The sequence below is a fragment of the Pseudorasbora parva genome, chromosome 21 (assembly GCF_024679245.1).
Source record: "Pseudorasbora parva isolate DD20220531a chromosome 21, ASM2467924v1, whole genome shotgun sequence".
Taxonomy (NCBI): Eukaryota; Metazoa; Chordata; class Actinopteri; order Cypriniformes; family Gobionidae; genus Pseudorasbora; species Pseudorasbora parva.
The window spans coordinates 15,008,893-15,033,899 of NC_090192.1; the positions used below are offsets into that span (position 1 = coordinate 15,008,893).

The 25,007-nt window shown below is 44.9% G+C and overlaps 2 protein-coding genes and 1 pseudogene across 3 annotated transcripts; 2 read left to right on the forward strand and 1 right to left on the reverse strand.

Moving 5' to 3' along the window:
- Positions 1 to 1,191: 1,191 nt before the first annotated feature.
- On the reverse strand, positions 1,192 to 6,319 carry buc2l (bucky ball 2-like). Of its 2 annotated transcripts, XM_067429408.1 has the most exons (5): positions 6,182 to 6,319; positions 4,646 to 4,876; positions 1,613 to 4,237; positions 1,452 to 1,529; positions 1,192 to 1,357 (listed from the first exon to the last, which is right to left on the reverse strand). In XM_067429408.1, exons 2-5 carry the CDS (start codon positions 4,872 to 4,874, stop codon positions 1,290 to 1,292), a joined length of 3,000 nt encoding a protein of 999 aa, XP_067285509.1. In that variant the 5' UTR covers positions 4,875 to 4,876; positions 6,182 to 6,319; the 3' UTR covers positions 1,192 to 1,289. The 2 variants fall into 2 exon arrangements, with proteins under 2 accessions (XP_067285509.1, XP_067285510.1); XM_067429409.1 differs by lacking the exon at positions 6,182 to 6,319 and having other exon boundaries at positions 4,651 to 4,779.
- A 4,113-nt stretch (positions 6,320 to 10,432) lies between these two features.
- On the forward strand, positions 10,433 to 15,402 carry LOC137056240 (uncharacterized). The gene is made up of 2 exons (XM_067430261.1): positions 10,433 to 10,726; positions 10,894 to 15,402. Exon 2 carries the CDS (start codon positions 10,934 to 10,936, stop codon positions 15,167 to 15,169), a length of 4,236 nt encoding a protein of 1,411 aa, XP_067286362.1. The 5' UTR covers positions 10,433 to 10,726; positions 10,894 to 10,933; the 3' UTR covers positions 15,170 to 15,402.
- A 1,786-nt stretch (positions 15,403 to 17,188) lies between these two features.
- LOC137056540 (piggyBac transposable element-derived protein 2-like) lies at positions 17,189 to 22,107 on the forward strand (annotated as a pseudogene).
- The last annotated feature ends 2,900 nt before the right edge of the window (positions 22,108 to 25,007 follow it).

Consider the following 25,007-nt stretch of genomic DNA (forward strand, 5'->3'; position numbering starts at 1 on the left):
TTTATTTATATATATATATATATATATATATAAATTACTTTCTATTAAATTCTGTTGCAATACATTCGTGTTAGCACTGTGAAGCTACTTTGAAACAATCTTCAGTGTAAAAAGTACTATATAAATAAAGGTGACTTGACTACAGTGTACACCATCGAGGAAGTAGGCCTAGGCGATAGAGCCTTGGGTGCTGAAACTTCTCTTCATAAATGCAATACATATTATTTATAGATTTGAATCTACGATAAAACACCAAAAATAAATCTTTAATATATAATGTCCATTTACCTGTGGCAGTTGTTTTCACAAATACACACTTACAAGATTAAGATCAGGGACATTCGAGTTTGAAATTTAGCCTAAACCCAGAGTTCTGCCCTGCCTCGGAGACCATGAGTGAAGAATGGGGTGGCCGAGGGATGCAGTCAAGGTAACTAGGTGAGTCAGCTCTCAGCTGTTTATACCTACTCTCAAGCTGATTAGATAAAACCATTTGAACGTGCACCTCAAACTTTGTTTATAAAACAATTTTTGCTTGAATTCTGCAATCTCTTGAGATGCAGATATGCTAGAGTCTGACAATTAGCTGAACATATACTAGTTTAGTGATACTTAACCTATTTTTAAACTCTTATTTTGAGTATAGCACCATTTTTATTTGAAAATCTTTATTTGAAAATGGCAACATGAAACCTCGTTCTACAATATTTCGGTATTTAAATCACTGACAGTGACCCCTTCCCCTATCAGCTAATCACTGTGGGCATAGTAAGCGTGTTAACATCATCCATAGCAACAAGGTCAACCCGCCCCTACTCTTAGCTCAAGACCCCTCTCTATTCCTTAGTAAAAAGTTGGTCTCAGCAGCTTTGTGAATAGGTTAAGAGAACTCTTAACTAAGCATTTACTGCCATTTAGGAGAACTCTTAGTGGTGAAATGAAATGTTTTGTGAATATAGCCCCAGATATCTGCATGGATCATACCTTCTGTTGAAGGACTTGTTACAAATTAAAATATTTGAAAAGGCCATGATTGAAATCTAAAAATCTATTTGAAAAAAGTTGACGTTTGTAAAGCAAAGTGTTTTCACAGGACTGTGTAGCCAATTACATGCATGGTTATTCATATTAGTGACAGATTTCATTTCAAATGGAACTTCTGAAGATTCAGTGACAAAGCAATGTTACATGTTCGCAGTCATAAGTACTTTATTAAATCACTGCATAAAAAAATGACACGTGAGTATGAGTGATGAAAGGGTTTAAACATTTGTGACATTAATGTTCCTTCACGCTCTCCATGGGGTGTGCATTGCGTTATATTGTGTAAGCTCTGGAGCATGAAAGGAAGAGGGGCCTTTAAAAAAAAACAACAGTACAAGATTAAGTGACTACATAAGAGGGATTTTAAATGTGCATTAAATACATAAGCAACAAAAATGAACTCTTACCTTGCAAGTACTCTTTTCTTTCTTTTTTCTGGATCCTTTCAGTTTTAGATGCCTGAATAATTCCTGTCCATGCATTGTCTACCAGAATATATAGGTAACAATATATAGTATATATACACACAATGTAGAGAATTTGGACATAAGTCTCTTGGCAGTCCTACCTTTCTGCAGTCTCTGTAACGATCTCTTCTTTGGGTTGATATTCCAGTCTTCCCCACTCTTTTCCCAAGTTCTCCATTCAAGGTCAGCACATTTATTTTGAGCAGAGCTGACATTAAGGCATTGGCAATTTTCACATAGTCCAGGCTGATCTCTTATTTTAGGCTGATAAGCAGCACGGCATTTTGCCAAATGACTACCCAGAATCATTTCTTGGGTTTTGTGAACTCCCCCAGTAGCCCTCTTCTCATCATAGGTGTTCACTTCAGCAATTTCTTCCCTTTTCCAACCAAGACCATCTAAACAAGAATGCTTTCTATGATCCTTTCCTTTCGTGTCATATCTACATGATGGGCAGAAGGGAAGTTTTTTCTCCAGTGTGGAATGAGAAATCGAACCATGCATCACGGCAGATCCAGCATGCCTCGGACTGCTTTTTGCTTTGCGCTTGCAAGTATGAAGTGAACTGTGCTTCTGATCTGCTGCTCTTTGGTTCTTGGTCTCTTTCCCACTTTTGAGAGAAGATTCAAGACTAATAGCAGGGGACATCTTTGGTAGCTCCCTCTCCGGAATGTTAGGCTGTTGTCGTACAATGGGTAACTTACTGTAGTAGTATACGTTACCAAAGTCAGCCAGCCAGCTTGTTGAGGGACGATATGGTGAGTGAGCCTTAAGAGAGCTAAGCGAGTCTTCACATTTAGTTGATGGACCGGTTTTTTGATTTTTCCCTACTGGAATACCATTAGTGAAAGACTGATTCAGCTCTGAAAGTACGTTGCTGGATTTAATCTGTGGTCTCAGAGTTTTCTGAGGTGTTAAAAACCCATTCTCCACCAGCCACTCATTGGAAGGCACATATGGTCTCAAAGACTCTACAGACCAGATAGAGGCCTCCAGTTGATGTGGAAGACCATTGTATTTAGTTGATGCAGGAATTTTTTGATTTTTCCCTACTGGAATACTCTTAGTGGAAGACTGATTTGGCTCTGACTGAACATAGCTGGAATTAATCTGTGGGCTCAAAGGTTTCTGAGGAGTTAAAACCCCATTCTCAGCCATCAGCTCATTGGAAGGCACATATGCTCTCAAAGACTCTACAGACCAGATAGAGGCCTCTAGTTGATGTGGAAGACCATTGTATTTAGTTGATGCACCAGTTTTTAGATTTTTCCCTATTGGAATACCCTTAGTGGAAGACCGATTAGACTCTGACTGAACATAACTGGAATTAATCTGTGGGCTCAGAGGTTTTTGAGGAGTTAAAACCCCAGTCTCAGCCATCAGCTCATTGGAAGGCACATATGGTCTCAAAGACTCTACAGACCAGATAGAGGCCTCTAGTTGATGTGGAAGACCAGTGTATTTAGTTGATGCACCAGTTTTTAGATTTTTCCCTACTGGAATACTCTTAATGGAAGACCGACTTGGCTCTGACCGAACATAGCTGGAATTAATCTGTGGGCTCAGAGGTTTCTGAGGAGTTAAAACCCCATTCTCAACCATCCACTCATTGGAAGGCACATATGGTCTCAAAGACTCTACAGACCAGATAGAGGCCTCTAGTTGATGTGAAAGAGAATGATATTTAGTTGATGCATCAGTTTGTATATTCTTCACTACAGGAACATAATTCGGCTTTGAGACAATTTCACTAGGTTCAATCAGTGGGTTCAAATGTTTCTGAGTGCTTAAAATACCATTCTTTGTCATCCACTCACTGGATGGCACATATGGGATCAAAGATTCTACAGACCAGATAGAAGCCTCGAGTTGACAAGGCTGGTTATGGTTCTGTATGTCAAATGGCAGCCGCAGAATCTTAAATTGAACATTGGAAGAATTTCCATCTTCCTTTACCTTTGCCAGAAATGGCATCTCTGATTTTTTCTTTGCTTTAATGCTTTGGGTAATGACTGATCTACTTGGCATAGGATACTTTTTAAAAGTTCTACAAGATGGAGGAGTTCTCACCACAGTAACTTCTGTACGAGTAGGGAGACGATGCCTACTGGAGTATGTCAACATACCAGCTTCAAGCTTCTGTTTATCCTTCCTTACTGCTAATGACTGGTAAGAGCACAGGACAACATCCTCTGAAGATTGTAAAGATGCCAAGCTGCACTGCAAAAGGTCAGTTTCATTATGACTAGCAAGCTCCATGTTCTGAAAGATCTGAAGCCCAGGAGGGATTTCACTGCATTTGATTTGCACCCGTTCGGCTTGAAGGATTTCACTCTTGTGAACAGAATTGCTGGCATTGCGATTTTGAGTCAGCACAGATGTACCTTCAGGGCAAGCTACTGATTTGTTATCTGAGGAGCAGGGTGATGTTGACACTGCACTACCACAGCCAGTACCTCTACCTGATTCAGAACTAGTTTGATACCTTGCTGCATGTCCATGTGAGTCTACACCATGACAAAGGGGTTCAGTTTGCACCTCTGAGCTGACCATCACACGACCAACAGACACACTGTTTTGAAAATGGGAGTGGCGGGTCTGGTGGGCTATGGTTGGAGCCACATGGGGAGTCATACGCCTGTAGTCCATTAAGGGCAGTTGAGCCTGAGGAATCATGTATCCAGGAACTTCCAAACATGGAGGTAGTAATGGCACCATGCCGTAACCTTGAAAACAAAGAACAGTAATATTACCTATATGTGGGTTTCCATTCATACGTTTTACCAGACTGCCAGGTAGCATGAAAATCTGGATCCTAGTATCCTAAATTAAGGTTACTCTAATCACACAATTAAACCATGTAACGTTAATATAACACTTTTTAAATCATCACTATCATGAAAAGCATACAGCTTCCTCAAGGTTTTCACTCATTTGATGTGCTCAAGGCAATCTAGGAAATAAGCCATCGGAAAACTTTTAGAAACATCATGTTCATTGGGTCAAATTAAATAAAGACACAGCAAATATATTCAATTCCTGAAAAACATTATAATCATATTAAAATCCATTGCTGAAGAAAATAATAATATTCAGTAAAATAGGAAAAGAAACATGCATGCTTTAAAAGATACCTAACCCATGAAATCCACCATAGGGAACATATGGAGTTGACATGGACCACTGATATGGAAAGAGTGGCTGGACAGTAGGAACATAAAAGGGCTGGTTTCGATGGAGCTGCTCATCTGGGTGTAGCACTCTGGAGGTCATAGAAATAGGAAACGGAGGGGCCTGTGTATGTGGTCCACTCATTACACCTGCCATAGCACCAGTGGGCTCTTGGGTAACTATAGCAGCCATACCTGGAGCAGAACATTTCAAGAGAGGGTTTGAATAATTTGACTGGAATAGTTTTTAAACTACAGTCGAAGACATCTGTTTTTGAACTGAAGCATTTTTTTTTAGAAAGGTCAATCAAACTAAAATCATTCTTATTATATAGTTAGTTCAAAAGCAAGATAAAAAAAAGAAGTTTGGTAACATTTTACAGCAAGTTTTTATTTGGTTATATATAAATCCAGCTGTTTATTGTGTGTCCATGTTAGTTCACAGCGAATTAACTATTAACAAATACAACTTAATTTCAATACAGCATTAATAAATGTTGAGATTAAAACTAACAAAGATTAATACATGCTCTAGAAGTGCAGTTCATTAGGTCATAATTCATGAAACATTGTAAAACGTTACCTTTTACTTATCCATTCACATTTTTTTTTACCTGTATTTAAGCTTTCCTAGCATTTTATGACAAAAAGTGATCAAATGTTTGATAGCAACTGAATGGTTTGTTTAAACTATTAAAGTTCTAGTGCTTCTTCCTACTTTATTGGTGGTCGGCAGACCAGCTTTCGGTGCATTACTGCCACCAACTGAACTGGAGTGTGAAGCGTCAATGGAAAGTGAAAAAAATAAATAAAAAAATACCCAACACACTTCTAACACTATTCTTAAATAATTTCCGCTTTCCTTTAAAACCCTCAATATTGCATAGGAATTCATACATTTTTTTTCACCCAGAATAATTTCTAAGGACATTGTATTGTGTTCCATTTCCTTCACCTTATCTTTTAACTCATGCATTTTATTTTTATATGCCATGAAATTTATGAGAACACGTTCAACTTTTCTGGTTCTTTACAATTATTGCACTTCTCTGTAGGATATTTATTGGTTTTAGGTAAACTATAATTTAACCCTGTGTGTCCTATGCAAAGTCTAAAAATCAATGATGATTCTTTACTTCTTACTACTGAATTCCAATCTCCTTTTCCCACTTTTCTCTGAATCTGATACAGGTGTCACCCTTCACCTCTCTTTCCCAATGCTTCTGCCAGATGTCATATGCCACCTTACAAATACATGCTTTTGCTTCTGATTTACCCATATCAATATTAAGCGCTACATTACTACCTTTAAGTGAGTTCTTTGCTAGATTATCTACCACCTCATTGCCTTCCACCCCTACATGTGCTTACCTTTGTTATTTAACCTGTATAATGACTGTAAAATATATTTCAAATATAATATCTTGTCTACCATCAGAAGGACAAAGTTCTAGTTAATCAAAGTATGTGGGCTTTATTTATATTTCTCATAAGGCTTACCTTTAAGTTTTCTGCACTGAATGAAAAGCTTTCTCAGACCAGAAATAATTACAATTAAAAAAAAATTCTCAGTTTTCCACAAGTTTAAATCAATAGCGTGTTGTGAAACCAGAGAAAACCACACCCAAATAATTAGACCTATTAATTAGAATGGCATGTTAATTAGGATGAAAGAGGAGCTCATTAGGCAGTCCAGCTGACTTGATTAGAAAGATTGTTGGTTCCAGAAAAGCCATTTGGTGTTAGTTCAGTCAGCCTATTTATGCACAACTGCAAACACAAAGATATTTAATGTCGTTTGAGGTGTCAAATGCATGATATGAGTATCATACGTTCCTTGGAGGACAATAGTTGGCCCCCAAATATTTATTGTTTTGTTTAATAAAGACATGTACTTTATATAGCTTATCTATACAAACATGCACACACAGTGATGGTGAAATGAAGCTTTGTGAAGCACTGAAGCTGTATCGTAAAATGTTTCTATATCCACAGATTTTCAACACACAAACGACCAGTTTAGGGTGCAACGCATTACAAGTAACTTGAGTTATGTAATCAGATTGCTTTATTCAAGTAACTAAAGTAATGCATTAATTTTCAATTTACAATACAAATCTGAGATACTTTTTCAAAAAAATAACACAAGTTACTTTGTTTTCCCTTTTATTTACTGACAGTGCTCCTGTTGCCATGTTTAGGGAAATCAGGAGAAAGTGCAGATGTGTTTTTTACAGTCTATGGTGCAGAGGCCTTGTGTGCACTGCATGATGCATAGACTAAATGTGAGCATTTACTAATCTCTCTTGCATAAAAAAGATTCAGTATTCCTTAAAATGATTAACAACAGTGAAATGCACAATCAGAACACTACGCAAACCTCCAATAATTAAAAATGTTAAAAGAAACAAAAAATAATTATGCATTTAATATCACTTCATTGATTGCTGCTGATTTTCAACTATTCAATTAAAGCATAGGCAATAATTGTTTGTTTTTATTCAATTTTAAACTTTCTACTCCTGCATCTTACATATTCTTCTGCAATATAGGGAATGGCAGCACAGCTGAAAGGTTTGTTTGAGCTGCATTTCCTTCAGCATTATTTCACGTTTTTAAAATGGCTGTGACAACAATACACTATATTGATGAAACTACTTGGCAGGATGTGTGGATCAGTTGTGTCCAGTTGCTAACAGCACAGTTCAGTGCATAGTTGTTGTTTCACATGCAGAGCAAGGAAGGCTGTGCAGATTCCAACTCCAAAAATCCTGGAATGCTGGTTCCTAGACACAAAACCAGACCAATTACAATTAATATTATTTGTATTTTATAAATACGGGAAGTTTATGGTGGAAAAAGTTAAATCATCTTGGACTTTGGTGACTCAAATAAGAAACTATTTTGGTTAGAATTGACTGATTTCCAAGTAAATTAACTCTTACTTCATCCAAAAATGTTAATTCTGTTTTTAATTTCTCACCCTCATGTTGTTCCAAACCCATAAGACTTTTGTTCATCTTAAGAACCCTTAATGAAGATATTTTTTATAAAATCGAAGCGATTTCTGTCCTTTCATCTACAACCTCCACTTCCAAAGCCTAGAAAGGTACAAAGGAAATTATAAGTGATCTATATGAATCCAGTTGTTCAACCTAAAGTTTTATGAAGCAAGTGTTTTATTAACCTTCATTGTCTTCAATCTCTTTCATACAATTTGCTCATGCATCAACAACAATGTTTTTTTCTTATATTGGAAATAAATATAAATAAAGTGTTAATGTTTTTTTTTTTTTTTTTTTTTGGCAAACACAGCACTTAGTTAATCAAAATGCATGTTAAACCTGAACGATCCTGAAATCCACTGCCGCTTCAATATACCTGTGTATGTATATATATATATATACATTGCATTTTATCTGAGCCAATAAGAATGGCGTGGATAGACCTTAAAAACTGTATAACTGTTTGCAGAAAGCCTTTCAGGAATCGCTCTTGTAGAGTCTCGTGAAGTTCAATGATTTCACAGCATTTTTTGAACATTGATTTATAGTAAAATGGAAGAAGTCAGATTTCAAAATGCTCATTTTGTAGAGTATTCACATAAACAAAATTGATTATGTCTTAAGTAAAGGTAAACAGTTGGAGAATATCAGATGTGTATCAGTGTTCAGTGTATTGGACCCATGCATTAGGCCTTAAAGTGACAGCAGCTTTTCAACTTTTATACAAGTATTTAAATGAGTTTAGTTAGTCATATGTTAGTCGGATGGAGTCACACTGACTGGCTTAAACCATGATGGCATAGTTTCCATTTATACAACAATAATAAAATAATGTGTTGACATAAAAAATGAAATTTACTTTAATACTTTAGTACTTTTGAAAACAAATACTTCTGTACTTTTACTTAAGTAAAAATCTGTTTGTACAACTTTCACTTGTAACAGAGTAATATTTGACCAGTAGTACTTTTACTTTTACTCAAGTAATGAAATTGTGTACTTTGCCCACTTCTGCAGGTGACATCACCAAGGACACCTCCACCCTTCTCCCCATAATCGAGGTGTCCTTTGAGCGCATCGGGATGGACAGTGTGGAGCCCCTGCCTAAGTCTGCACGGGTACATGAGCACATCCTGGTGATTGTCTTATGCGTTCTCTTCCCTCTCCGAGCAGACCACCGTCCTGCAACATGACATCCGCACGCCTCCAGGAGTCATCGTCAGGCATCGGCCCTACCGGGTCCCTGAGGCTCGTCGAGAGGCTATTGAGGAGGAAGTACAATAAATGCTGAGGTTAGCGGTGATAGAACCTTCACACAGCCCGTGGTCCAGCCTGGTCATGATGGTCCCAAAGCCTGACGGCACCCTTCGGTTCTGCAATGACTTCCGTCGCCTCAACAAGGTTTCTGAATACGATGGATGCCCCATGCCTCGGGTCGATGAGCTATTGGACCGGTTGGGAAGGGCCCGGTACATCTTAACACTGGATCACACCAAGGGCTTCTGGCAGGTACCGCTCTCTGAAAATGCAAAGCCTAAAACTGCTTTTTTCACCCCTAGATGCCACTGGCAGTACCGAACCCTTCCCTTTGACCTTCACGGGGCACCGGCCACGTTCCAGAGAATGATGGACATCTTGTTACAACCCCACAAGGCCTACACTGTTGTGATCCACTGTTGTGATCCACTCTGAGGCATTGGAGGACCACCTGGACCGTCGGCGAAGAGTGCTGTCGGAGCTCCAGAGGGCTGGGCTCACAACTAACTCATGTAAATGCCACCTTGAGATCTTTGAGGCAAAGTACCTGGGCTTCCAGGTCGGAAGAGGTCTCATCTAATTTATTTTGTAAGACAAAAAAGTGGAGGTGATTCACTCGGCCCAGAGGCCCGAAAACAAGACCCAGGTACGAGCATTCTTAGGGTTGGCAAGGTATTATTGCTGCTTCATCCCTAGATTCTCCTCCTCAGCCGCCCCTCTGACAGACTTGACTAGGAAGTGACAGCCGGAGAAGGTTCACTGGACACCAGAAAAGGAGGAAGCGTTCCAAAACATTAAGATGCCCTCACCTCGGAACCGGTACTCCAGGCGCCGGACTTAAGCTGCCCCTTCCTGCTACAGACAGATGCGTCCGGGTCTAGGAGCCATCCTGTCGCAGGTCCAGGAAGGTGAGGAGCACCCTTCTTATTTATCAGCAGGAAGCTAACCCCAGCTGAGAAAAACTACGCCACGGTGGAGAAGGAGGCCCTGGCTATCAAGTGGGCAGTCTTGGAGCTGCGGTATTACCTTCTTGGCCGAAAGGAGGTAATACCGCAGAGAGGTACCTTGCACCCAAGGCTCTCATCAGCGTCGCCCTGGAAACAGACAGGAGCACTCACCCTTATCCTTTACTGGTTTTGTTTCACCTTGTAAATAAATCCACTCTCCAAACCTTGTTTGAGCTATCCGTATTGTGTGATTCTTCACACCCTGTGACAATATATATACAGAAATACACATCAAAATAAGTGTCCCAATGACAATCAGAAAAATAAAAAATGTGGCATTAAGTAATTATTAGTTTATATATGCGATCTCACGGTCGAATCTTCGAGGGTGTTATGAAACGAGGATCATACCATTTTGGCAATACGGGGGTGCTCAATATTTTAAAGACGTGATCGTGGCGCTGAGCTGAGCTGAGCATCGGTGTGCGACCCCTTTAAGGGTGCTGTATATATATACATATACATATATATATTGTGACAAGTCTCCCGAGCTCTCATCAGCGTCGCCCTGGCAATTGATGGAAAACACCTGCACACGATCAGCACGGGCCGGATCGTCACAGCTGCAGGCCATCAGGCCCGGGCTTAAAAGCCTCGACTCTGGGACACCAGTTTGAGCACGATCTCCATGCAGCACTACGCTAACCTGTCTCTCTCTCTCTCACCCAGACTGCAGCCTGTGACGCTCCGGCCACCTCGCCGCACCCACGTCACCGCTAGCACCAGGGCACCCGGAAGAAGGACATTCACAGCGCACCTGCACCTAAACACATCACGTCTGTCAAATTTCACACTAATAAATCCACCCTCTGGGGGCTTTGCACCAATTCCATTGTTGCGTGATCCTTCACCCTGCCACACTGGTGGAGAATGCGGGCAAGAGCGTGAAGGATCACCAACCACCCCCTGAACACTGACATTGTTTTTTTTCTCACCCACGCAGTCAACCGGATCGGAGAAAAAGGCGGCGCTCCTCCCCCATCATGGAAGACCTGCTAAAATGCCTTACCGAAGTGAGTCTGCGGCAGCAACAGATCACCGAGCATCTGGCGGCTCGCCAGCAAAAAGTTGAAGAGGAAGTCGCCGCTCTCCGCCTTGCCCCTGCCCAGCACGTTCCGCTGCCTGATCCGCGCGTCCGCGCCACCCAGATACTGCCAAAGTTAACCGGCCATGACGACATCGAGCTGTTCTTGCAGCTATTTGAGACCACGGCGGTTCGGGAGAACTGGGACCGGAGCGAATGGGCGCGGCTGCTGGGACCCCTGTTGACCGGTGAGGCACAACAAGCATACTTTTCATTGCCCACTGAAAGGGCTGATAATTATGATGCATTAAAGAGAGAAATCCTCGGACGCCTCGGGCTGTCGTCCATCTCAGCAGCCCAATTGTTTCACGACTGGGAGTACAGGCCTCGTCGCCCAGCCCGCGCCCAGGCCGCTGAACTCTCCAGACTGTCCCGACACTGGCTGCTCGAAGGAACATCCACCGCGGGTCAGGTAGCGGAGCGTGTCACGATCGACCGTCTGCTCCGAGCTCTCCCACCGCCCACGAGGAGGGCGGTGGGAATGACGAATCCAACCTCCATCAGCGAGCTCGTCGAAGCCATCGAGTTGGCGGAGGCGGCGATGCACCGCGACCCTGGGGAGCGAGCGCCGTCTTTCCCCCGGAGGGTGGTCCAGGAGCGACGCGCGCCGGAAGGTACCCAGCGCGCAGTACACAGGCCTGCGGCTCCCGGCCCAATCGACGAGCCGATGCCCACGGAGGAACCGGTCCCACCGGTACGTACATGGTTGGCTGGCTGTGTCGTCCATCAAGAGCCGCCCCGCGGAGCCCCGCGATCGGAGGTGAAACTAAATGGGCGGCCAGTTCTGGCCCTTCTCGACTCGGGGAGCTCGGTCAGTCTCGTCCAGGCCGCCATCCTACCGCCCCAGAGGAACTCCAAGACCCAACTTCCGATCACCTGTGTACACGGCGACACTCGTTATGTCCCGGCCCGCCGAGTGACGATCTCCGCTGGCCCGGGCACCTGGCCGCTGGAAGTGGGAATTGTGAAGGACCTTCCCGTGGCCGTACTCCTCGGACGGGACTGGCCGGGCTTCGAAGAACTGCTGCAGACCTCCGCCCAGCCAGCCAGCCAGGCCGGGAGCCGCCCCCGAGAGCGGCGCGGTCGGAGAAGGAGGACGACCCAGGCCGCTCTGTTGGCATCGGACAGCGGGAGAGATGGTGAGTCCCCCTCCCAAACTCCTAATGTCTTCTTTGATGTATTCCAACAGGTCCAGGGAGGGGGCTCCTTCGCGAAGGCCCAGTTGGAGGATGACCGCCTCAAGAACTGCTGGACTCAGGTCCGGGCAGTCGATGGCCAGGACCATCATCCAGCGCCCCATCCTCTCCCGCATTTCATCGTTCGGAACGGCCTGTTGTACTGTGTCGCCCAGCGGAGGGGGGAGGTCAAAGAGCTCCTCGTGGTGCCGAGGACCAAGACAGAAATGATCATGGAACTCGCCCATGGCCATCCAATGGCCGGTCACCTGGGAGTCGCCAACACCATCCAGCGGATCCGGGACCGGTTCCACTGGCCAGGCTTGGATGGGGAAGTGAAGCGTTTCTGTCAGGCCTGTCCCACCTGCCAACGGACCGCACCACGAGCGCCTCCCCCCAGCCCGCTCATTCCGCTTCCCATCATCGGGGTACCTTTCGAGCGAATCGGAATGGACCTGGTGGGGCCGTTGCCTAAGTCTGCCCGGGGACACGAGCACATCCTGGTGATCGTCGACTACGCCACCCGGTATCCAGAGGCAGGTCCCCTGAGGAAGGCCACGGCCAAAAACATCGCCCACGAGCTGTTCCTCCTCTGCACCCGAGTCGGCATCCCAGCGGAGATACTGACGGACCAAGGGACCCCCTTTATGTCCCGGCTGATGGCAGACCTCTGCCGGCTGCTGCAGGTAAAGCAACTCCGCACCACGGTATACCACCCACAGACAGACGGCCTCGTAGAACGGTTTAATCAAACCTTGAAGCAGATGCTCCGGCGTGTGGCAGCGGAAGATAAGAGAGACTGGGACCTGATGCTCCCATACGTCCTGTTTGGCATCAGGGAAGTGCCTCAAGCATCCACGGGATTCACCCCATTCGAGTTGCTCTTTGGCCGTCAGCCGAGGGGTCTTCTGGACGTGGCCCGTGAGGCCTGGGAACAGCAGCAGCCGGCACCTCTCCGCTCCGCCATTGAACACGTGAGAGAGATGCGTGAGCGGATCGAGAAGGTCATGCCATTAGTCCGGGAACACCTCACCAAGGCGCAGCAGTCCCAACAACGAAGGTACGACCGGGCGGCCCAGCCACGAGAGTTTCAACCAGGGGATCGAGTCCTGGTGCTGGTCCCCACCTCCACGTGCAAGTTCCTCGCGACCTGGCAAGGTCCGTACACCGTCGTGGAACGAGTGGGGCCCGTCAACTATCGGCTGCGCCAGCCGGGTCGCCGGCGAGAAGAGCAGCTATATCACGTTAACCTGCTGAAGAGGTGGGTGGGGACCCGAGAACAGCTCGCCGCGGTGGCTTCCGTCGATCCCCTGGTTGTAGACGTCGGGGACCACCTGGCGGCCGCCCAGAAGACGGAGTTGAACCATCTGGTCCGTCAGTTCTCTGATGTGTTCTCCACCCGTCCCGGGCAGACCAACGTCATCCAGCACGACATCCGAACGCCACCAGGGGTCATCGTGAGGCAGCGGCCCTATCGGGTCCCAGAGGCTCGGAGACAGGCCATCGAGGATGAAATTTGTGAGATGCTCAAGTTAGGGGTAATCGAACCATCCCGCAGCGCCTGGTCCAGCCCAATCGTCATGGTACCGAAGCCGGATGGCACCCTCCGGTTCTGTAACGACTTCCGCCGGCTCAACGAGGTCTCGGAGTTCGATGGCTACCCGATGCCCCGTGTCGACGAGCTACTGGAACGTCTGGGGAGGGCCCGGTACATCACGACACTCGACCTCACCAAAGGATACTGGCAAGTCCCCCTCACGAACTCCGCTAAGGAGAAAACGGCGTTCTCTACTCCAAGTGGGCACTGGCAATACCGGACCCTCCCCTTCGGCCTCCACGGGGCACCGGCGACGTTCCAGAGGATGATGGACATCCTCCTGCGTCCTCACCAAGCCTACGCCGCCGCCTACCTCGACGACGTGGTCATCCACTCCGAGACCTGGCAGGACCACCTGGAGCGGCTCCGGAGGGTGCTCCTGGAACTCCGGCGGGCTGGGCTGACCGCCAACCCCCGGAAATGTCATCTGGCCCTCGCCGAGGCTCAGTACCTGGGGTTCCGGGTGGGTAGAGGGCTGATCCAGCCACAACAAAGAAAGGTCGACGCCATCCTGACAGCGCCCCGCCCGGAGACCAAGACCCAGGTACGAGCCTTTTTGGGGTTGGCGGGCTACTATCGCTGTTTTATCCCTAACTTCTCCTCCTTAGCATCTCCCCTGACAGACCTGACCAGGAAGGGGCAGCCGGAGAAGGTGAAGTGGGATGACGCGCTGGATAAGACCTTCCGGGCCATCAAGACCTCGCTGACCACGGAACCGGTCTTGAGGGCGCCCGACTTCAACTGCCCCTTCCTGCTGCAGACGGACGCCTCCGACACGGGCCTCGGAGCGGTCCTCTCCCAAGTCCAGGAGGGTGAGGAGCACCCCGTCACCTACATCAGCCGTAAGCTGACCCCAGCCGAAACCAGGTATGCGGCGGTGGAGAAGGAAGCCCTGGCCATTAAGTGGGCGGTCCTGGAGCTCCGCTACTACCTGCTGGGACGCCGCTTCACTCTGATGACGGATCACGCCCCGCTTCAGTGGATGGCCCGCGCTAAGGACACCAACGCCAGAGTGACGCGGTGGTTCCTGGCGCTCCAGGACTTCCACTTCACAGTGGAACATCGGGCCGGGACGGCCAATTCCAACGCCGACGGACTCTCCAGGCTGTGGTCAGCTTACGCAGGTCTGTCAGGGCGCACTCCCCGCCCACCCCTATGTTCCCCAATGTATGCCACTAACTGTCATTACAGGACCAGCGCGACGCTTAGGGGGGGGGAGTGTGACAAGTCTCCCGAGCTCTCATCAGCGTCGCCCTGGCAATTGATGGAAAACACCTGCACACGATCAGCACGGGCCGGATCGTCACAGCTGCAGGCCATCAGGCCCGGGCTTAAAAGCCTCGACTCTGGGACACCAGTTTGAGCACGATCTCCATGCAGCACTACGCTAACCTGTCTCTCTCTCTCTCACCCAGACTGCAGCCTGTGACGCTCCGGCCACCTCGCCGCACCCACGTCACCGCTAGCACCAGGGCACCCGGAAGAAGGACATTCACAGCGCACCTGCACCTAAACACATCACGTCTGTCAAATTTCACACTAATAAATCCACCCTCTGGGGGCTTTGCACCAATTCCATTGTTGCGTGATCCTTCACCCTGCCACAATATATATAAATGAAAAATTACTAAATGCCACATTTTTAATTTTTCTGATTGTCATTGTGACACGTATTTTGATGTGTATTTCTGTTCCATTGATATGTAGAGCTGCATTCAAAGGGATAATTCACTTTAAAATGAAAATTCTGTCATCCTTTACTCACCCTCAAGTTGTTTCAAACCTGCATGAATTTCTTTATTCAGCTGAACACAAGGGAAGATATTTTGAAGAATGTCAGTAACCAAACAGTTAACTGGAGCCATTGACTTCCATAGTAGGAAAAAAAATACTATGCAAGTCAATGGCTCCAGTTAACTGTTTGGTTACTGACATTCTTCAAAATATCTTCCCTTGTGTTCAGCTGATGAAAGAAATTTATACAGGTTTGAAACAACTTGAGGGATCCCTTTAAGGATGTTAGACTTACTAGAAGATAGCTGCATTTAAGGATGTTGGAATTACGAGAAGACAGCACGTGACGTTGAAGTTACTTGGAGTAGTTCACCTCCTCTGACTCAGAGTAGACTCTACGCACAGTCGCTCCTACTTTTTTTTCCAGCCAACTGCAATAGCTCTTTTTGCTATTGCCGATAATTGTGTGAAAAAGATGGCACAGAGAGGATGACATTTTACACTTGCTGTTTATAAAAGCTTCCCCAGATGACTGTGGATGAGGTTAATTATATTGCGAGGCAGTCAGCTGTCACAACTAATAGCAAGAAGAAAAATAGCTTAAAATTATATATTTTGAGTTACATTAACAACTATGATGGTGATTATTCTAATGCTATACCCGATTATTGATTGGTCTCCATTTCTGTCTGTTCAAACTGTCAGAAGTTAAATTTAGGTAAAAAAAATAATGAAATGTAGTTTCTCCAAAGGATCCCAAGTTTTTTTTCCCTCTCCATTTCTGTCACAATGAGTTTTGGGTTCCTTGCCACTGTTGCCTCTGCTGCAGACGAGAGAGAATGAACGTGCGTGTGAAAATCTATTCAAAATATTGTTCATAACGGATCTATAATAATGCACTCCTGACATAAATTAAGAAATGAATAATATCGAAGCTGGAGTCTTTAATCTGTCTGATGATACTGAGTTTGTCCAGATAAAGTAAGAGATGTTTTAGTTTTAACGAGCAATGAATGTTGAACAATAGTATCAACAATAGTAATAATCTGAGGCCGTCTGCGATCTTGAGGACACATAATATTCAACAATATTTTTGATAATATTATTTGAGTCCACTGACACTATTGGATGAGATCTGAAATGAGCTGTATCTCTGCAGCTGCTTTAAGCTGAATTGAACTAATTTTATATTTGATCAATTGTACAGTAATTGAACAGAACTGAATAAACACTGAACTAACCTCAGCTGATCAATGACACTATTTTCTTTTTAAAGCTGGTTTTCAACAAAAAAAATCTGTATTTTACAATGCACTATAAATAAAGCTGACTTGACTTGACTGAGCTCCCTGTAACCTGGAATTGTTTTGGTTTTACATCTGTACAAAGACAGGCTAAATCACAGTGCAGGCAATTTTTTTAAATGTTTATATAATGTAACTGTTGTAGGCCAGTAAGAGCTGTGCATGTAAACCTCACTCCCCTGATCTCAAGAGGTGCTCTAGCGACTGACTGATGCTATATATATATATATATATACATGAAATCAAGTAACAGTGTATAGCTGGTTGATGCCCCCCTGCAAGAAAGAGGGATGACTGAGTCCTCATACATTTTATTGCTTAACCCTGTAGATGAAATGCTCAACATGGACCCTCAGCCAAACTCTCAGCCAAGAGTCTGCATTACCTCATTCCCAGACATCTGTTCACTCTTTGACAGGTAAGCAGGTCTGAAAACTTTGCAAGGTCACACATTCATCAACAAGAAAACCTTTGTCAACCATAACTGCCATTCTAGATTTTAGCAACGCCATAACCCCAGACTGCTTCAAAAGCTCCTTTTCACTGACAAATCCTGCATATGACAAAAATGTGACTGCATGTGGTGACAAGCCAGTTAAGGGACTTGTAAGTGGAGAAGACGAGAGGATGATGTTTGGCAACACAGCTTTGTCAGTTACTCCTTATGTGTCTGGATAATCCAGGAACTCCTTGGGTAGATGAACCTTGTCTGCCTCCTCAGACATCCAGATGTGAACAGACACAAAAACAGCTTCAACTCGAGCTCTGACATACCCCCACAGTGACTAAATATAGGATATGATTGTGTAGGGAAATGTACTTTAGATGGCGATGGAGTTTAGGAATGTGGCAAGTATTGTGTCTAAGTATTCAGACCCTTTGCTGTGACACTCATATATGTAACTTAAGTGCTGTTCATTTCTTCTGATCCTCCTTGATATGGTTCTACACCTTTATTTGAGTCCAGCTGTGTTTGATAATACTGATTAGACTTGATTAAGAAAGCAACACCACTGTCTATATATGACCTTACAGCTCACAGTGCATGTCAGAGCAAATGAGAATCATGAGTTCAAAGGAACTACCTGAAGAGCTCAGAGACAGAATTGTGGCAAGGCACAGATCTGGCCACGGTTACAAAAAAAAATTCTGCTGCACTTGAGGTTCCTAAGAGCACAGTGAAGACATTTGGGATGACCAGAACCCTTCCTAGATACCCCTTCCAGCAGCCATCCACCATTCGGGGCTTTATGGCAGAGTGGTCTGACAGAAGATTCTCCTCAGTGCAAGACACATGAAAGTTTGCTAAAAAACAGAGAAGGGTCCAGCTGCGGCTTGGGGGTTCCCGTCATGAAACAAGAACGCCTATTGGAGTTTCTCAAGGCACATGGGTATGATGTCATATGCATGATTTTCCCCCCCAAACCAGTTCAGCGGAAATGCCCTGCAACTGATTCTAAACATTTAATTTGGCCATGTCAATTACAATAACGACTGCCTACACCGAATCCTGATCCCTAAACCTACCCATCACAAGAAACATTCTGCGTTTTTACATTTTCAAAAAAACACAATTTAGTATGTTTATAAAAACATTTTTATTGTGGACACACACACACACATAATGGTTCATTTCGGCATAGACATACACGCGGAATCACACACACGAACAATGGTTCGTTTCAGCATAGACATACACGCGGATAGCTCAAAATGCGTACAGATAACATGCCACTTGTTTTTCAGCTGCAGAGACAGAACAACTGGTTGCAATCAAGGGAAAGATGACTGTGGCCAAGTACATGGATATCCTGAATGAAAACCTTTTCCAGAGTGCTCAAGACCTCAGACTGGGCCAAAGGTTCACCTTCCAATAAGACAATGACCCTAAGCACACAGCTAAAGTAACGAAGGAGTGGCTTCACAACAACTCAGTGACTGTGACTGCTCTTGAATGGGCCAGCCAGGGTTAGTTCAGAGTTAGTTAAATTTAATTTATAGCTGTGTCTCATTTCAGAAGGCTGCGTCCTCCGGAGGTCGCATTTGAAGGGGGCATACGTCATAAGGCCGTCTCATTTCAAAAAAGTGAGTAGGACTCTCCAAATGCGGCCTTCGAATGCGTCCTTCTTTCACAGGATTTCGGAGTGTGCATGAGGTGTAGCCTTCACGGCTGGAGATAACCCATAATTCTTTGCGTCGCCGTAAACAACCGTCATATATATATTTTTTATATTATATGAAAAAACGGCACCACTGCCAGATATGCATGCGGGCGTAGGTGTGGTGTTTAAAATGTAAGTTCAAGCTTGTTTTTATTTTTAAGCTCTATTACCTCAAGCAGATAGTTGTGGTTAACAGGATTACAATGCTTTAGTGCATTTTAAACGTTTAGAACAGTACATTGGTGTCAAGACAAGAAAAATTTCATAGTAATTTTCAAGTTATAAATAATTTTCATTCATATAACTGGAGTGAGAGTGCAACGAGGCTGATGTGTTGGCATAGCAACGTGACACTTCCTGCCTGTGTGTCCTACAAAGGACGTCTCGTTTAATTCTGATTGAGGACACTTCGTATACTGCATCCTACACAGGACGTGTCCTCCGGAGGACGCAGCCTTCGAAATTTTACAAAATGAGACACAGTTTATGTCATTAATGACAAATGGTCATGAATCAGCTTATTGATTCATGATTCGGATCGCATGTCAAACTGCCAAATTGCTGAAATGTGACATTGGCGATCCGAATCATGAATCAATATGTTGATTTGTGACTTTTGAATCTTTATTTAAGGTTTGAAAACAAAAACAGAAGTGAAGACAATGCTGAATAAAGTTGTAGTTTTTGTTATTTTTTAACCAAAATGTATTTTCAATGCTTCAAGAGATTCTAACTAACAAACAGATGTCACATATGGACTACTTTGATGATGTTTTTAGTCCCTTTCTGGACATGGACAGTATAGTGTGCCTACACATAGATACGCTGTCGGACTAAATATAAAATATCTTAAACTGTGTTACAAAGATGAATGAAGGTATTACGTGGAACAACATTACGGTGAGTCATTACCCCTTAACGCCCACTGTCATAAATATGCGACAAATCGTTTGACTCAATCAACCAGATGAGATAGCGTCTGCATTCCCCCAATGCCGGTTAGTGCATATTTGCTACGGACCTAGGAACCTTCGACAAGCACTTGTTTCTAGTGAGACCGCAAAGTGACAGACTTATTTCCTGTTTACGCACGAGGATTACTCCGGTCGCGAAGTTATGGATATGAGGCGGGAAAGTTTGATCCTGAGGTGTATATAAGGTAAGTTGTGCTAAAATAAAAATACTCACCTGCTTATTGTGTGCTTATACACTCGACGTAATGAGTTAAAAAAATGTGTGACAAGTGTTTTTGAAGTTATTGTAATATTTAGCTTTGTAGGATATTAGCGACAGTAAGCCTAGTATTAGCATTAGGCTTATTAGGCAATGGCGAATATGTTCCCGAGCCAGGGGATTAAGAGAGCAACAGTGCCCAAGTTGCAAGAAAGACACAAAAGAGACAAAACAAAGACAAAGTGGCGTGGAAGACGGTAAAACAGACTCAGAGCTCTACAAAAAAAGTGCCAGTGTAGGAAGGTGCTCTGCCAGACAGTGACACAATCAAATAGCCTGTTGATTTTTTTGACACTGAATTTTTGGATCTTATTGTCAATCAGAGCAATCTGTACAGCACACAAGAAAATCCAAACCCTGCCTTGAAATTAGATCAGAAAGAATTGGAGCAGTTCATTGGAACTGTTTTGTACATGAGTGTTATCCGCTTACCTCGCTCTATGATCTACTGGTCTAATGCATGTCGTGCAGAGCAGGTGGCTGATGTGATGCCCTGCGGCAGGTGGAAAGAAATTAAACATTTTCTTAATTTAAATGACAAATTGGCACCCAACAACAGTGACAGGCTGTTCAAAATTATGCCACTAATTGATTCCCTACTCCCAAAATTCCAAGCTCTGCCTCAAGATCAGATGCTATTGACGAACAAATGGTGCCATTCAAAGGCAGATCTGTTCTAAAACAGTACATCCCCAAAAAAACGTACAAACGGGGATACAAAACCTTTGTTTTGTGTGACACAAAAGTGCACTCATTTGATGTTTATGTAGGGAAATCTGATCCTCCACCAAGTTCACAAGACATAGGGACAAGCGGGAACGTCGTGCTAAAATTTGCACAAGTTACTGAAGGCTCTGTCAACCACCTGCTGTACTTTGATAATTGGTTTTCCTCGCTCGATTTGTTTGTAGCTCTTGCAAATAGGGGGATACCAGCCCTTGGCACTGTGGAGCAAAATCGCCTGCGATACTGCAGTTTCAGCGAAGACAAAAAGCTAAAAAAGAAGGGAAGAGGGACATTTGAGAAGCAACAGGCTGTTGTTGACCATGTGGAGGTTAAGGCTGTCAAATGGTTTGACAACAGAGGGGTGATTTGTTGCCAGCACTTTTGCAAGTGCCCAGCATGTTTCCTTCATAGAGAGATGGGACAGAAAGCAAACGAGGAAAGTGTCTGTGGAATGTCCTAGCATCATTACCTTCTATAATAAGTTCATGGGGGGTGTTGATGCGCTTGATGCCCTAATCGCCTACTACCGCATCCACATCAGGTCTAAGAAGTATTACCACCGATTCTTCTTTCACTTCGTGGACATGGTAGTTGTCAATGGCTGGTTGCTCTATCGGCGTAATTGTGACAGTATGAATGTTCCACGGAAGAAGCAGAAGGACTTACTGGCGTTCAAGCTTTCCATTGCACAGGCCCTATGCATTAGGGATGGGACGATACACTTAAACTCACGATACGATGCACCTCGATATGCCAGGGTTATAACATATCAACATGTTCTGGTGTAATCAGGGATCTTTGAGTCGACACAATGTCTCCTGCTGTGGAAAAGATATGCTCACTGGGCACTGACGTAGCAGGAATGCAAAGGTAGGCTTTGGCCAGGGGGGCAAGTATGGGGTAAGCATATGCATTAACTTTCCACCACTCAAGTGGAATACGGTTGAGTGGGATAGGAATCCCATTTCTGTAGGAGAGTATCTCCATTTCTGTAGGAGAGTATCTCCATTTCAATCCCTCGGCTGGACTGCACTGTCTCAACAACAGTAGTGTAGGAGCTCCCAAGGAGATCATCTAACGCTGTCTTTTTTGGTGGGGGAGGCTGTGTCACGTCCTGCATCTGCCTTTTTCCTTCCACTGGCTCTTCCTGGCTCTGCTCTGCTCCGCTCCCTGTGCTGCCTCAACCATGACCCTGGCCTGCTCTGCTGCTGCCCCTGATGTTGAAGCACTGGCCCTAGTGGCTCTTTCATCTATGTCACTGGTCTGAAAAAAATAAAATAAAACTAGCTCAAACATTTCTGTCCTTCAATCCTTTCACTCCCTCCCTCTCTCACAGACACACGCACACAGAGACTCTCTCTCTCTCTCTCTCTCTCTCTCTCTCTCTCTCTCTCTCTCTCTCTCTCTCATCGACTAATAAAAAAACAATATGAGAAATACGTTTTCGTGCTCTGGCCTACACATACAGAGTTACACACACGCGCAGGGCACCTCTTTTTTTCCAATAAAAGTTAGCCTACCTGGTTGCGCTGCTTATGAAGTGCTGAAGCTTTTTCACGTATTTGGGCATAGACGGACTCGCGTTGTTCATCATTCAAATGGGACAGGCTTCGGAATCGTGGTTCAAGCGCAGTGCACTCCTGCAGCATGTCATTACAGTCCCCAGAGTACCGGTCCGAGATGTCATGTAGAATGACGCTTTTCATGTTGGCGATGGTCTGTGTGTCATTTTCGTCTGGTGACATGCTTTGCTCGATCATGAACTTCAGTGGGATTATCAGTGAAACAGTGGGCTCTTTTTCATCACAGACAACTGTTGTGGCTGTCTTCAGTGGCTTAAGCAGTTTCACTATGTCCTCTACATCTGATATATCACTGTTATCCAGAGTGTCAATTTCTCTCGCATTCCTTCGGATTCCTGGGCAGCTCAGCGCAGCTGAGACAGCTGCTTGTTGCTCCAGGTAGCGCGCCAGCATGTCGTGTGTGCTATTCCACCTGGTTTGGACATCGGTGATAAGTTTATGTCGAGGCACCTCTAACTGGGTTTGCTTGTTGGTTAGGAAGGCGGTGGCCGTGGTGCTCTTGTGAAAGAATGTAGTTATTCTTCGCACACGAACAAGGAGACGCGCAACACGGGATACAGCCAAGCCTCGCTTACTGGCCAGATTCAAAACATGCGCTAAGCACTTGATGTGAGGGTAGAGACCGCTCTCTCTAACAGCAATGGCCATGTTGCTCTCGTTGTCTGTGACACAAGCAATGGTTGTTTGTGGCCTCATTAGCTCCCACTCTCTCAGTGCATTTCTTAACACGTGAGCTATGCTAACACCAGTATAACTTTCACTTAGCTCACGAGTTTGCAACACAAAGCTTTTTCTCTCCCATTTCTCGTTGATGATTTCTGCCGTGATAGTTATATAACTCTGTGTTGCACACGAGGTCCAGCTGTGGTCAGGGCGACACAGTCTGCATTTTTTAGATACTCATTCACACTTTGTTTGGTTTCATTGTAAATTTCCGGGATTACGTAAGATTCCGCTATGAATTCGCCAATGAGCCTGGTTATCTGTTTTGCACGCAGACTTGTCGGAGGTAAAGTTGGTGTCAGCGCTTGTTTCATGGTCAGCTGTCCCTTCGGTAGGCTCGTTTTCTCCGGGCCGTCTTCACATTTTTATGGTGATGTTGAAGGTGGTGGTTCATGTTTAATGTGTTGGATGTGGTGTACGGAATGACAGCATGGCATAGCTTACATACAGTCTTAGTCTTGTCAGTTACTCTATTGCCGTCTTTGTCTTTTTTAACGAGAAAGCCAAAATACTGCCAGACATATGACTTGTATCCAGGCGGAGCGTCCTCAATTTCGACCTCATTTGACTCCATGGTCGGCTGTTTGGGGGCAAGGCAGTTGGTGCTAATGCTAATATTTGTTAGCTCGCTGCAGTGTTGTTGTTGCAACATATGCTGTCTTGACGTGACGACGTACCGCACCGTTCACCGGATATAATTTTTTTTTTTCATTTCGTTTTTTTACCCTGCTTGATCAGCAGATGATGCTGCCAGCCTGCTACCATTGACTGTATGTCTGCCCCATATACATAAACACACATATAATACACTAAATTATTTATATACTACGCAGATCATGCAGCAGTGCCATCTATCTTTATTTCGCGATACATTTTTTTCGACCTCTATACGTTTCGTCATGTTTTGTATCGTAATATTTTGTCAAACGATATTTCGTCCCATGCCTACTATGCATGCAAGGCAAAGTTCTAAGGGTGGCCATATGGTCTATACAGAGGCGGAATTTAAGGAGGTGTTTAATACCTGTCTGGATATGCGTCTCAGTCCAGGGGAGATGGAGAAGCTGGGGCATCTGGGACTCTGGGACTTTGTTTACCGCATCTACCAACTTAGTGAGCCAGAACATCTCCGGCCAGCAGAATCCCAGCCCACTGACTGTTCCCTTCCATCTACAGTCAGTGGAGGCCCCAGTCCTCTGATGAGAAGGAGGAGGATCCATCCGGTGATCCCAGTTCCGGTGGTCCCAGTTCTGGTGGATTATGGTTCAGTGATCCCTGTTCTGGTGGCTCGTGTTCCGGCGGTCCCAGTTCCGGTGATCACTGTTCCGGTGGATCTAGTTCAAGTGGTCCTTGTTCCGTTGACCCAGTTCCAGTGGATCTAGTTCCGCTGGTCCCTGTTCTGGTGGTCAATGCCGATGATCCCAGTGCAGGTGATCCCGATTCCGGTGGATCGCCGGTGGATTGTGTTCTGGTGGTCCCAGTTCCGGTGGATCATGTGCCGGTGGATTGTGTTCTGGTGGTCCCAGTTCCGGTGGATCATGCGCCGGTGGATTGTGTTCTGGTGGTCCCAGTTCCGGTGGATCGTGTTATAATATATAATGCCTGGCCTTAATTTAAAAACCTCCACATAAAATCCTCTATTACATGTAATCATGCCCTGCGCTGATGTCACTCCAGAGGCGGCAAATACTAAACCCTGGCGACGGGGAACCCGCTCTGTTGCCATAGATACTGAT